Here is a 15,283-nt window from a genome sequence, read left to right on the forward strand (position 1 = left end):
TTTCCCCTCAGGCACTATTGTTATGTCCATCCTCTAATCTTTAATTGGATGTCTGAGTGACTAGGTTGACAACTTGGCTGACTATCACTTAATTCGGGTTTGAGGGATGATAAAATAATGATGCAATTTGACATAGAGAAGGACAGGCCAAGGGAGTGGAAGCAATCTGAAGCTTAAATGTGTTTTACATTAAGATCTATCGTGTTGATTGTTACAAGGACATACTTACTGTGGTCCAAGTGACCTGCTGACCCAGATCTGTAAAATACAGCGTAATGATGGAGGAAACTGCCAAGCTTTGAATGCTAACGGAATCCTTCAAATAGGGCCCATCTAGAATGACAAAGAAGCAAGACCAAATGGTTTGAATAATACACCCCCTGCAATGACTCAGCATAAAATGCAAGACACACAGGAGTTAAGCAATGGTTATAATTCACGTTCCACCCCATGAACTGGGCCTGAAGTGAAAGGGAAACCACTGGTTTTCTGATGTATTTGGTGCTTTCAGTTCTTACTCTCTACGTGTAGTGCTCATAGGATTTGTATTAGATGTTATCCTCACGATGACGCAAGTGTGAAGATGACACTGCATTGAGAAGCAACGCACAACAGTTGTTATGGGGTTGACTCCTGTGCATCTACTCTATAAAGGGACTTATTGTTCAGAATTGCATAAACCCATCTGTAAAGCAGTTTTAGATCATGCCTTAGAAGGTTTAACAGAAAGGCACCATGTGAGACGATGTCTCCGTCTCTGAATCCCTGAACTGTTTCTGGTCAAATGTTTGCTTTTTTCATGCTCAGTGGTAGTTAGTGATGGGTGGAACTGCAGAGATTAGGAAGTCAGCTTCTGTTTGGACAAGCTCCCATAACCCAAGATCTCTATGTCAACCTTCTTGGACCTAGACAGACTTTTTGAGTCTGGGCTTAGAAAGCCTTTCTCACTGTACTTCCAAGCACCAGCTTCTACTCCTGCTGAATCCAGCATGTACAGAATATAGTAACAGCTGGGGAGAAGGTAATATCGTTTTTTAGGAAGTAGTGGATAAGGCAGTGGACTGAAAGTTAGGAGACCTGGGGTTGGTTCCCAGCTCTGCCACTGACCTCCTGTGTGACCTTGGCTGAGTCACTTCATCTATTTCCCCTTGTCCTTCTAGTCTATTTAACTTGTAAGCTCTTCAGGGCAGAGTCTCTCTCTCATTATATGTTTATACATCAGTGGGGCTGCTACTGGAATACTACTAACAGCAGACTGACAAAACCATTTGAACCTCCAAAAAGTTTGGTTCATATTTTGGGAGAATGTCCAAGTGTCTTTACATATCATCCAAGTCAGCAGGCTATTGATATTTCTGTTATCTAGCTTGTAATAAATGGTGGCCGTAGAGCATTTGTCAAATGCAAAATACAGTGGGTTTTGTCTCTTTCTGACTTTGTGAAACATTTGCAAGCTAGACGTGAGATTCTTCCACCCTTACTTACATGGCGTAGTACCTTACTCCTTGAGAGTAATCTCACTGAAATCAATGGGATAGTGAGTAACACTCCATGAGGAAAGCCACACTGTATGGATAGGGATAGATTCCAAACCAGTGGGTGAGTTTGGGTGCCCTTAAATATGAGCCACATTCTGTTTGCCGTTTTGGCATCAAAAGTCCCTTTCAATGGGAGTTCCTTATACAGGACAAGGACAGAGTGTAGTCCTGTCTGCATTTTATCTTTCGTTTTCTTTGTTTTGGAGGTGGAAACTTACCGAAGCATCCTCAATTCTGTGTGTGAATTGTTCGGGCTTGAGAGAGTGTTGGCCAGTTTGATGTTCTGTGTGAGGAAGCAAGGCTCTCAGAAGGGCCGAAACCTGTAAACAACCGTGGCCTGCTCACACAGATCATCAAACTGGCCAACCCCCTCACAAGCCCGAACAATTCTCACACCCAACTGAGGACGCTTCGGTATGTTTCCACCTCCAAAACAAAGAAAGCGAAAGACAAAGGGGAACAGATCGCTTGGGACACATCAGAACAGTGCAGGGAGGGGCATGGGGTGACAGGTACATATAAAGGGCACCAGCGGTGGGTGAAACAATAATGGCTGCCCTTGCCACAAAAGAGAAATGCCACGAAGAAAACCAAGGATCGCCTAACTGGTGGGGGACAAAAAATGGGGAAAAAAGGAGGGATGAATCACAGGTTCAAAATCATGGATGCAGAAGTAGACCACCTCAAACAATGCCCATGGCTCAGTGAAGAGAACTGAAGAGTCAATGCAATTAAAGGGTCTAACCTACTTGACCCCTATAAACATGGGTGTGGCTCCGCCCCCAAACCCCCCACATGCAGCCATCCCTCAACAAGAACGAGGAGGAGTGCTACAGAAAAACAAGGATAAGCTAATTCTGAGGGACAATGAATGCAAACACAGTGCCCACTACTCTGTGAAGGAGCCAGTGGCAGTAAAAGATACAGGTTGACATCACTGGCATATGAAGTCCTTTATTTATTCACACAGGTGCAGCTTGGGCACTGGCAGTCCAAGTTCCCCTCACTGCCCATGTCCCTCAAGAATTATTTAAATGAGAGAGACCATAGGCCGGTCTCAATGGCCCATTCAGTCCTCGGCTTTGTGTTGAGGCTGCCAGGAAGGGTGATGACTGGTGTCAACTATGATGGTGGCCAGTGGTGGATTTAGAGTTAGTGGGGCCCTGCGTGCAGCTTCATTTTCAGGCGGGCCCCTCGGGACCCAGCCAAGAAAAAGAACAGTCTCTCTTATCCCCCCTCCCCCCCGTTTTTCATCCTTTTTATCTTCATCCTCCTCCTATATTATAAGTAATGGGAAGTAAATGAAAATAAAATGAGGTACCTTGATTGGGGCAGGGGCTGGGGTGCAGGAGGGGGTGCGGGGGTCGGGCTCTGGGAGGAAGTTTGGGTGCAGGGTGCAGGCTCTGGACTAGGGCAGCGGGTTAGGGTGTAGGAGGAGGTGTGAGGGGGTGCGGGCTCTGGGAGAGAATTGGGTGCAGGGTCTGGACTAGGGCAGCGGGTTATGGTGTAGGAGGAGGTTTGAGGGGGTGCAGGCTCTGGAAGGGAGTTTGGGTGCTGGGGGCAGGCTCTGGACAAGGGCAGGGGGTTGGAGTGTGGGAGGAGGGGTGAGGGGGTGCGGGCTCTGGGAGAGAGTTTGGGTGCGTGATCTAGGTTGGGGCAGGGCGTTGGGGTGTGGGAGGAGGGGCGAGGGGGTGCGGGCTCTGGGAGGGAGTTTGGGTGCTGGGGGCAAGCTCTGGACTAGGGCAGGGGGTTGGGGTGTGGGAGGAGGGGTGAGGGGTGCGGGCTCTGGGAGGGAGTTTGGGTGTGGGATCTAGGCTGGGGCAGGGGGTTGGGGTGTGGGAGGAGGGCTGAGGGCTCTGGGAGGGAGTTTGGGTGCGGGCTCTGGGCTGCGGCAGGGGGTTGGGGTGGGGGAGGGGGGCACTGCTTACCTTGGGCGGCGCAGCTCCCAAAGTGACCGGCACCCCCCCCCCCGGCAGAAGCTCCTAGGCAGGGGGGACAGGGGGTCTCTGTGTGCCGCTGCCCTCAGGTGCCGCCCCCGCAGCTCCCATTGGCTGCAGTTCCCGGCCAATGGCAGCTGCGGAGTCAGCGTTCGGGGCGGGGGCAGTGTGCAGAGACACACACCCCCGCCCCGGGGCTGCAGGGACATGCCGGCCACTTCCGGGAGTGAAGTGGAGCAGAGGTGGGAGGCGGAGTGGGCAGGGAACCGTCTTAACCAGGCTGCGCTGCTGCTGGCACGTCTCTGTGTGCCCCTTGGGAGGAGGGGGTGGGAGTGGGTCTCTGTGTACTGCCCAGGGGTGGGGGCAGAGCGCAGAGCTGCCTCCTCTGCCTGCCCGTGGAGCGCAAAGACGTGCCAGCAGCCGGCCACTTCTGCGAGTGGCGTGGGGACACCGGCCATGGCATGCAGACAGCCTGCCTGAGCCCTGCTGCGCCGCCGGCTCGGACTAGGGGGCAGGTTGTCAGATATTTGTCCTGCATTTTGGGGCCCCCCTGTCGTTGAGAGGCCCCGTGCCACTGCACGGCTTGTTTCATGGTAAATCCACTCCTGATGGTGGCAGTGGTTTTGCACTGGCAGCTTTACACTGAAAACTGCTGTCCCATACTAATATTAATATTTGACATGATAGTGCATACTGAGCTAGGGTAATATGAAAATCCTCAGACAAATTCCTTAATTGAGGGGAAATCTAATTAGCTAGTCATACATATTAATTAGCAAAAGTGCTAATGGCTTAGCCCGTATGGTGTAATAGTGTTAGGAAGAAACACAAGCTAACAGACTCGTAATATACTAGTAGGTGGTTTGACATCCAAATAAATACTTACTGCGTTCTAGTCGCAGGCCAATACGGGAAGGGTTCCACTGGGGACCTATTTAATGCATAAAGAATTACATTTAATTTCATGGTGTAGCTTCTAAACCTCATTTCTTATTAGTAGCAACAGTGTCCTTTTAGATCACAGCTAGAACCGTGAGACCATAAAACTGTCTACGTCAAATAGTAGAAAGTCAAATACAGTAGAAATATGGAATGAACATGCAGTACAGTACATATGGTTATAGGGGAAACTGCCCACCCCCAGACTGTCTGGTTGGCTCAGTTTGAATGTCGAGTGTGCAATCATCAGATGAGTGTCGTGTGTGTGAATGCCCAAGCTTTGTGGCATAATTGTACCAAGGAGTGTGTGTGTGTGTATGGAGTGGAGGGGGAAGGAGTCCATGTTTATTTTAGCCTTTTGTTTGATTTCCATATCTCGCCCAACTTCCAAGGAAAAAGCTGAGTTTTCTACTAGAGCTGTTTGGAAAAAGTTCTTTTTCCACCTGCAGAAAAATTCAGTAAAAGCTTGTTCTCACCAAACTTTTCAGCAGAAAATTTAAATGTTTGATAAAAATGCCCCCCAACCCCTCCAGAACTGCAATCCTTTTGGTTTTCAGATTAAAAACAGAAAAATGTTCAGTTTTTCACCCCCTTTTTCAGTTTCGGGGGTTTCCAACAAAAAATAAAAAACAAAAATCGAGGAAAGCTGACATCTGTGAACATTTTCATTTTACTGAAAACCCAATTTTCCATTTAAAAAAAAAAAAAAAAAGAGTTTTTGATGGAAATTTTTCAACCATCTGCATTTTCCACCTGCCAAGCCAGCAAACTCCACCTGGGAGGGACTCTGCACTGTACTATTTGAAAAGGAAAAGAGAGGGACTTTGGCCCTAATTTGTGACATTCCTCCAGTGCAAAGTGCTGCTAATCCCCTGATCCAGCCCCCAGATCTCCCCCATGTAGAAGGATCATCAAGTAGCATGGAACCACTGAAGGAGCTCCTATACCACCCCTTCCCCCACTGCAGGTGAAGGATACCTTGCTGGGGAAATGGGTGCATCTAGTTCTCCTCTGGCCTCTGGAGATCCCCAGCAGCCCTTTTCAGCCATTGTCTGCTGGCAGAGGTTGGATCAGCCTTCAGAACACTGAGGCCGACTGGCTGGAGAACAAGGCTAAACAACCCAGAGTATGATTACAGAACTCCTATGGGAAATCTGACTTAAAAGCAATGGATATAATTGATTTTAACATAAAACCTGTCCCGTCTCACTGAGGGTGAAAAACCAGCATGGGTTGTCACCCAGACACACTCTCTCCTTCCTGTTAAAATCCCCTCATGCATCAATGAAGTCACTGGCAAAACAAAGCAGAAGGCCTCTGAAGGAAATAATGGGTGAGGTTCTGGATGATTTCTGTTGGCACCCTCATCAATTGCACAATTAAAACCAGGCTCTAGAGGCAAAACCTTATGTGCTGGGTAGTTTGCTAAGGCTGTGTCTAGACAAATAATATAGGTAGCACATATTAGCTGTCTCTCATCAATGCTGCATCCCCCTATCCCTCCAGGGTTGATCGCAACCATCTAACATGTTTTAAAGCTGTTAAACCCTCGTTTTCATTTGTGGTTTTGAAACATGTTAGCAAACATATTTTTTTAAGCATAACTTATTTTCCTAGACAAGGCCTAAAGGAGCAGCCAGTCTTTTAAAGATGTGTAATTTTGCCTTCCTCTCAGCAAGGGCATAAATAGTGATCCAAATGCACTAGCATGGACCCAAAGCAATAACCTGTCTTTAACAACAAACACATCAGGAGTCAAATTTTCTGAAAATAAAGCTGCAATCCCCGGGACTTTAAACTGGCTCCATGGTGTAGAAAGAGCTCTCCCTTCCAGCCAGTTACCCAGTCCATTCAATTCAAACACAGCCATTCCTTTCTTTACGTCTGTGATACATCTGTGAACATACATGAAAAGTTACTCAACATTCTCATTTATTTACTGTGAGAAAACACAGGAATGGGGGAGGATATAAATATCATTTGGTTACTATGTTGCTGTTTAAATTGGTGGTGCTGGTCAAACTGAAACTGATGGACGCTGAGCACTTTGGAGAGACATACTTTGTAATGGTTAGAAGACAGCAAAATAAAATCCTTGTTAGCCAAAGCTTTTAATAAAAATGTACAAGCAAATGGAGCTGGACAAAGTTTTGTGGCCAATTTTTTTTTTTAAATAAAATATGCATATTCACTGACACTGAAATGTTTCATGAAGATTCTGACAGGGTTTGTTTTTTTATTCGAAAAAAAAAATCTGAAAGAAATATCAAAATTTTCATTTTGAGAGTCTTTGTTTTTGGATCAAAATGACTTTTTGGTTTCAAAATGTTCTTTATTTTTTTTTTAAGGTTAAACATGCTTAAAATTGAAATACAATGTTTCTCTTGGGTCAAATGAAACATTTTGTTTGACCTGAAATGAATTATTTTCCAACTTTTTGATTCACTGAAAATTTACCATTTTCAGTCTGACCCCCAGATATTTTTTTTTTACTTTTAAAAATAGCCAAGAAACCAAAATATGCATTATTCACCCTGCTCCTGCAGTTAGACAAGCTGTAGAGAGCAGAGTTGCATGCACACAGACTCTAAAATATAAGACTGCAGCCTAGAACTCTCTTGTTTTACAGCAGAGAGAATAAGTAACTTTTGTCAGAGAATTCAGTAGCAGAATACAGGCATTAGACTAGACAAGGTATACTGATGACCCAGATCAATTTTAGCTTTGATCTCTGCAGGCGAAAGAATTATCCACAAACTGATGCTAGAAGCACAAGAAAAACCCTATCTATCAAATAAGTTTAAGATAGATACCAACTAGTTTTCTCAAGGCTATTAGAGATAACAAAGGGAAGATAGAGAAACAGCAGCTGTCAGACGTGTGGAGGATATGATTTGCTCCAGGACAGCAGATATCAATAGTTACTGGGGTCTAAAATGCGATGTGCTTGTGCTAAATTGATTTTTGTTCCACCCTGCATTACTGCATGTTTCAATAAAAGCAATATGCCTGATTCTGTGCTTTGAGGCACAGCTCATAATCTTCAATAGGGCAAACAGAGACTGTGCTTTTAGGCACGTAATCCTACATTTCAGTGCATTATCCCAAGCACACCATTGCTTTATAAACAGACTACCATTTTAACTCCACCTTCTCCATGCAAGAAGATCTTTGGCTTAACTCGGCTATGCAGCTAATCTCTATTGACTGTGCTGCTCAGGTTTCACGAGGAAGAGCTGTTTATGTTTTCCATGGGAGCTTCACAAGCTGTAGACTATTGCAGGGACTGAGTTGTCAATTGCTTCGATTTTCAGGTGTTTGGGGCAGAAACCATCTCTTGGTTCTGTGTTTGCACAGAACCTGGCACAATTGGGCCCTGCTCCATGACTAGCTCGTAGGTGCTACCATAATTACAGCTGGTAGGAACATTTTGAAAAAATGGCATTTCAGCAAAGTATGCCCTTTTGTCGAAACTGAAAGGAGACATTTTGGTTTCAAGGAAGTCTTAATCCAAATGGGGTTCTGTTGGCTCCAGAGAGAGATTTCAGAGTAGCAGGCGTGTTAGTCTGTATCCACAAAAAGAACAGGAGTACTTGTGGCACCTTAGAGACAGAGAGAGAGACATTCTAGCTACAGAGAATCCCATGTTATGTTTTCGGGTTGGAAGAACAACGCAGACAATCTCCAATCTGTTACAAGGGGATGTCCGTGTACAATGCATAATTTTATATACCATTTAATTCTTCATTAGCATTCCTCCTCTGAGCCTTCTATTACCGTCTAAACACAATCCCCAAAACATGTGTGTCTGAATCATACCTTTTAACCCTTGATGGTCAGGTGGGTATAAAATTAGGCAAAGCAAGTGTGCTCATCACTATAATTATTTTTTTATATATATTTATAACTTATAAGGGCAGAAGGGGCCATTGTGATCATCTAGTCTGATCTCCTATATAACACAGGTCATAGCACTTCCCGAATTAGTTCCTGTTTGAACTAAAGCATATCTTCTTGAGAAACATCCGATCTTTATTTTAAAAATGCCGGTGATGGAGAAATCCCACCATGACCACCAAGTTGTTCCAATGGTAAATTACTTCCATTCTTAAAAAGTTGCCACTTAATTCCAGTATGAATTTGTCTAACTTCAATTTCCAGCCATTGAATCCTGCTATACCTTTCTGCACTTGATTGAAGAGCCCTATATTTATCACATTTCTGTTCCCCATGTAGGTACCTATAAACGAATCATGTCGCTCCTAAACCTTCTCTTTGTTAAGCTAAATAGATTGAGCTCCTTGAATCTATCACTACAAGGCCTGCTTTGCAATCCTTCAATCATTCTCATATTTATTTGTATTGTGGCAAAGCCTCATAGCCACCGTTATGGACCAAAGCTTCATTGTACGGGGCTCTGAAAAGCCTACGCACATTAATCTAAGCACCACAGTGGGCGAGCAGAATTACAATAAAAGCTAAGTTATTAGAGCTGGTCACAAACGAGTTCTTTTCCAGGGAAAAGTTTTGACATGAACCTTCTCCATTTTTCTTTGACATCTTTCAGGTTTTCATGGGGAAAACGAAAACTGTTTTTTTTCCCCAAAACTTTTCAAATCACAATTTCTGTTTTGTCAAAAAGCCATTTTTTAACACACACACACAAAGTTCAGATGAAAAATTTCAACTACCACAAAAAATTACAATGCAGAACCCTTTACAAAGATGTATTAATTTCATCAGGGATTGGCAAGATAAATAATACATTTCCTGAACAGTATGAATATTGGCCTTATTTGATTACTGAAATATTTCCCAGTATCACTCAGATGACACATACTGGGGAATGCATGTTTTGTCAAGGAGGTAGAGATTACAGAGAGATTTTCAAAACTCATGAGTGCATTCCTGCCAAATAAGTAGCTTTATTTAGACACTCAGGCATATGACTTTGGAACAATGATTTTTTCAGTCACTCCTCACTGACTTTTGGTGCTGGCTGAAAGTGATTGTCATTGCTACTGCATGTACTGAGCCACTGCTGCCCACCAACATGCTGCCACTCATGGAGTAAGCATTTCCATTTGCAGGTTTGGTTGCTTTGTCCTTCTCTAGCTTGCCCCACCTAGGGATGTCTCTACCTCTCCCACATCTAAAGGAGCATGCACACATCCATAAGAAAAATCATTCAAAAATGAAACACTTTTTTTCACACAACACCTAATTAGACAGTGGAACTCATTGCCACATGATGCCATCAAGGCTGACAACTAAGCAAGATTCAAAAGGTATTAAACGCGTGTATGCTAACACAAATATACTAACAAAGTTTGGAAGGGATATTAACCGTCAGGCTTCAAGGTTTAAACCAGTCTCTAACTACTAGAAGTGAGGAAGTTCCTTGCACCTTCTTTTGAAGCATCTGGCATTGGCTACTGTTTGAGGCAGAAAACTGGACTGGATGGTTCTTGGGTTGAATCCAGTCTGGCAATTCCTGTGTTCCTATGGTAGATTTTAAAACCTCCATTCCCTTCGCCCCTTTGCATGTTCTGATGATTATTTGTGTTATATATTATTTGCAGAGCAACAACAGAATGCTAGATACTTGAAAGAGCTATGAAGACAAAGTCACTGATCTAAAGGGTTTACAATCTAAACATGCAAAACAAGAGTGGTTGAAAAGCTATTGAACCATGACACAGACAAACCATGTGTTTTGACAGTTACCTTTTTTTTTAAAAAATTATTATTTGATTATTGGATAGTGATTTGAGGGCCTAGGATCAGATTAGCTACTGCCTCTATGGGCCTGATTCTGATACCCTAATCCATTCTGAATAGCACCTTACTCCAAAGGGGTTATCTGAGCAGTAAGGTACTATTCAACGTGGGTAAGGAATCACAGTCTGGCCCTACACATGGGGGACAAAGCATTAAGCATTTGGAAGGGGTTTGTTTTAGAGAGGGACTTGGAGAACAGAGGATGGCTTTATGACAGATCAGGTCAGGACAGGAGGTAGAGGGGGAGTGTTCAGGTACAGGGAGCTGCATGGAAGAAAGCTCAGATATGGGAACTGGAGAAGGAAGTCAATTTGTTGTGCAGCTTAGAGGAGTCAATGGAGATAACAGCAGAGACACAGGAGCTGGGAAGGCAAAGACAGGAGCTTCAGTTTGATATAGGAGGCCAGTAGAAGCCATGAACGTAATGATGCCCTCACTCTTCTGCCCGTTTGCTAACATTATTTCCATTAAAATCTCAATCCGTCCTGCATATCATCTGAACAACAGACCTTCCAGAGACAAATGTACAATCGGGACACTGGAGTATTTACCTAGCCCTCTTAAACATTAAGGGTCAGAGACTCTGCTGCCGTGAATGGGCATAGCTCCATGGAAGTCCATAGGGCTACATCTACTGGCACCAGTGGAGGAGCTCACTGTGAGAGCTAAGCCTGGCCTTCTTGCAGCAAATGGGAATTTTGCCAGGATTTGGCCCTACCAAACTAATACACACCACCAAGGAATACGCAATCGGGTGAGATTTTTGATGCTCCTGGGTTGGTCATCTGCAGGGATTGAACCTAGGTTCTCTGATCTCCACTGCCTGGGCTGAAGAGCCAATGCCCTTAGCTCGAAGGTAGAAGCAAACTTATTATCCTCTTAGGTGTTTGAGTGACTAGAGGGTGACAAAGAGCCGGACTGCATTAGTGTGGGTGACCAAGTTAACATGGAGAGGCTAACCAGATTCATTGATTCCAAGGCCAGAAGGGACCACTGGGATCATCTAGTCTGACCTCCTGTCTAGCACAGGCCAGAGAACTTCCCCAAAACAATTCCTACAGCAGATTTTTTAGAACATCATCCAATTTTGATTTGAAAATTGTCAGTGATGGAGAATCCACAATGATCCTTGGTAAAATGTTCCAATGGTAAATTACTCTCCGTGTTAAAAATGTATGCCGGATTTCCAGTCTGAATTTATCAAGTTTCACCTTACAGCCCTTGGATCGTGTTATACGATCCAATAGTAGATTGAAGAGCCTGATATTTGTTCCTTATGTAGGTACTTATAGACTGTAATCAAGTCACTCCTTAACCTTCTCTGTGTTATACTAAATAGATTGAGCTCCTTGTGTCTATCGCTATAAGGCCTGTTTTCTAGTCCTTTAAGCATTCTCACGGCTCTTCTTGGAACTCTTTCGAATTAATCTACATCCTTCTTGAATAGTGACACCAGAACTGGACACACTATTTCAGCAGGGGTCGCTCCAGTGCCAAATACGGAGGTAAAATAACCTCTTTACTCCTACTCGAGATTCCCCTGTTTATGCATCCAAGAATTTCATTAGCTGTTTTGGCCACAGCATCACACTGGGAGCTCATGTTCAGCTGATTATCCATCCTGACCCCCAAATCTTTTTCGGAATCACTGTTTCCCAGGATATAATCCCCCATTGTGCAAGTATGGCCTACATTCTTTGTTCCTAGATGCATGCATTTACATTTAGCAACATTAAAATGCATATTGTTTGCTTGCAACTCATCAGATGAACCAAATAACTCCATATTAGTGACCTGTCTTCGTTATTTACCCCTGCCCCCAACTTTTGTGTCATTTGCAAACTTTATCAGGGATGATTTTATGTTTTCTTCCAGGTCATTAATAAAAATGTTAAATAGTGTAGGTCCAATAAATGATCCCTGCAGGACCCCACTAGAAACACACCCATTCTATGATGATTCACAATTTACAATTACATTTTGAGACCTCTCCGTTAGTCGGATTTTAATCCATTTATCATGTGCCATGTTAACTTGATCTCTTCCTAGTTTTTAAATCAAATGTTATGCATTACCAAGTCAAATGACTTACAGAAGTCTAAGTATATTACATGAAGGGTATTATCTTTGTCAACCAAACTTGTAATCTCATAAAAAAAAAGTTATCAAGTTTGTTTGACAGGATCTGTTTTCCATAAACCCATGTTGATTGGCATTAATTATACCTTTATTTCTTTATTAATCAAGTCCCATATCAGTCACTCCATTATCTTGCCTGGGAATCAATGTTAGATTGACAGGCCTATAATTACCCAGCCATCCCATTAACATTTTTTTAAATATTGGCACAACATGAGCTTTCTTCCAGTCTTCTGGAACTTCCCAACTGTTCCAAGACTTACTGAAAATCAACATTAACAGTCCAACAAGCTCCTCGGGCAGCTCTTTTAAAACTCTTGGATGCAAGTTACCTGGACCTTCTGATTTAAAAAATGTGTAATTTTAGTAGCTGCTGTTTAAGATCCTCCTGAGGTACTAATGGAAAGGAAAAAAATGTTATCATATGATATGACCATAATATCTGTTTTTTTGCCACATACAGAACACTTCTGCCTTTTCTCCATTATTATCAGTAATTCTTCCATTTCAATCTACTAAAGGATCAATGTTAGGATTTATTCCTAATATACTTTAAAAATTCTCTTATTCCCTTCATCCTGCTGACGATAGATTTCTCTTTGTGTCCCTTTGCTTCTCTTATCAATTTTATACAATTTCTAGCTTCTGAATTATATTAATTACTATCTACTTCTCATTTCTTGCATTGGATTATATATACACACCTCCACTTCCCCTCCAAACCAGTTTTTTTTTTTAACTGATACAGCCTTCTTCCTTGATTGTGGCTTTTTGCACATCTAGTAAAGTGTTCTAAATAATTTCCAATTATCACTCACATTTTTTTCGGATTAAATTCTTCCTCACAGCTGATTTGCCTCAGAATTGTTTTCAGCTTTGCGAAATTGGCACTTTTACAGCACCAGGTATATATCATGTGTATCAGTTCCTCTTTATCCGTCAAGGCAAGGGCTCATATTGAGAGTTCCCCTGTGTTGGATGCAACGTTTTTTGAATAGGAGATTCTCATTTATAATATTTAGAAACTCCAAGGATGTTTTACTACTGGCAGCATGGGAGCTCCAGCATATGTCACTCAAATTGAAGTCCCCCGTGATCACACAGCTTTTCCCCCCAACATATTATAGATAGGTATGTAAGGAGCTGGTCATCCCGGTCCATAGTGTGATTCGGTGGTCTATAGCAGACATCAACTAACACCCTATCTGGTAGGATATTGATCTGTAAACATTCAAAATCATTTTCTTCTGAGTCATCCATGACTTGGAAACAGGAAATGGTATTTTTACACAATAGTTCCACTCCCATTCTCCCCCAATCTTTCCTAAATTGATTATAACTACTGATTTTAATATTCCAGTCATGGGAATCATTGCACCAGGTTTCAGTTATACCAACTAGATCAAATTTATGCTCATAAATGAGAAATTCCAATTCCTCTTGTTTGTTACCCAGGATCTTCTGGTGATGTTCTTTGATTCCTTGATTAATTTTGGTCTCAACATCGTGATTATGTGCTGAGTGCTCAGATCTTCACTATTTTACCCTTCCTTTTTGCTATTAGTTTAACCCCCTCTTGACTAGTCTAGGCAACCTGTCCCCAGTGAGATTGGTCTCCCTTCTATCGAGGTGCAGGCCATTCAAACTAAACAGCCCCTTCTCCCTGTGGAAGGTGGACCAATGTTCCACAAAAACCAAACTCCTCCACCCTACCTACCCAGCGGTTCACTTCCAAGAATCTTCTGCCTTCTCTCTTCCTTTGCTCATGGAAAAGGAAGGATCTCAGAGAAGATCGCTTGGACGTTCTCCTTCTTTAGCATTTTTCTAAATTCCCTGAAGTCATCTCTATCTGTGTGATGTTCTGCGATGCAGTGTCCTTAGTGCCAATATGAACCATCAGCAATGGATCCTTTCCCATCGATTTCAAAACCTATGCAATCTTAGAGTGACACCTCTCCAGGAAGGCAGCACATCATCCTGTTGTCCACCTCTCCCTTGCTGAATGTTCCTTCAGTTCCTCTGAGTATTGAATCCCCAACAAGGATTGCCTATCTTGCTTGGATGGTTGAAGAACTCTTTGTGGACAAGCCTGATTTTCTTACAGGTTGGGCGGAGCTGCCATCCACAGGTCTGTCCCATACATCTCTCCATTCCCTTGGAGCAACTGGATCTTGAGACGTAACTTCCAGTTTCCACAGTGAGGATTTGTTATTGATTGGAAACTTCTAGCTGTGAGGAATTCCTCCAGGTCCTCTCCTTTCTGTTGGCCACAGCCTGCCCATCATAGTCTATCTCCAGCGGTGTGTCCTCTTGCCTCTGATGGTTACAAAATGACAGGAGTCCTCTCTGACTCCTTGGTGGCCAGCTCCTTCATTCCTTGAACCTGGGGTATTGATGTTTCCTGAACCTGGCTGTCTAGGAACGCCTCAGCTTCTCTGATTTTCAGTAGCATCTCTGCTTGTCCTTCCAATCCAAGAATCTTCTCCTCCAGCACAGACACTCCTCCAGCAACTTGCACTTCACACTTAGGAAGTCCCCTTCTGGCGTCATGAAGGAAAGAAAACATGGCACATCCATTGCAGGTCATCACCACTGTCCCATCGCTGGGCATCTCAAAATTGCACACAAAGCTGAACCTAGAAGGAAAGCCTCTCACACTCCCTCTCTCAACTCCCTCTGAAATGCTCATGTTAGCTGCCTCTGTCTGAAGCTCTTGAGTTCGCCTAGCAAACGACTTTTTATACCTGCGTTGCTCAGCTCTGCCCCTGACTACAGAGACCAATTAACCTCTCAGAGACTTCAAATAGCTACACAGCCTGTACACAGAGAGTGAATAGTCAAACAAACAACCCACAGACATACCAAACAAAGAGTGATATACTGCGGCATAATACCTCGTTCTGATATAGCACTTTTCATCAGTAGATCTCAAAATGTTTTATAAAGAGG

General features: G+C 43.3%; 1 protein-coding gene across 1 annotated transcript in view; it reads right to left on the reverse strand.

Moving 5' to 3' along the window:
• TECRL (trans-2,3-enoyl-CoA reductase like) overlaps window positions 1-15,283 on the reverse strand; it is a 117,753-nt gene that overhangs the window by 41,517 nt on the left and 60,953 nt on the right. Inside the window, exons 3-4 of the mRNA XM_065405552.1 lie at window positions 4,362-4,406; window positions 230-333 (exon numbers count right to left, since the gene is read on the reverse strand). Coding sequence (XP_065261624.1) covers window positions 230-333; window positions 4,362-4,406 — 149 coding nt within the window. The remainder of the gene's footprint in view (window positions 1-229; window positions 334-4,361; window positions 4,407-15,283) is intronic.

The sequence above is a fragment of the Emys orbicularis genome, chromosome 5 (genome assembly GCF_028017835.1).
Source record: "Emys orbicularis isolate rEmyOrb1 chromosome 5, rEmyOrb1.hap1, whole genome shotgun sequence".
Lineage (NCBI taxonomy): Eukaryota > Metazoa > Chordata > Testudines > Emydidae > Emys > Emys orbicularis.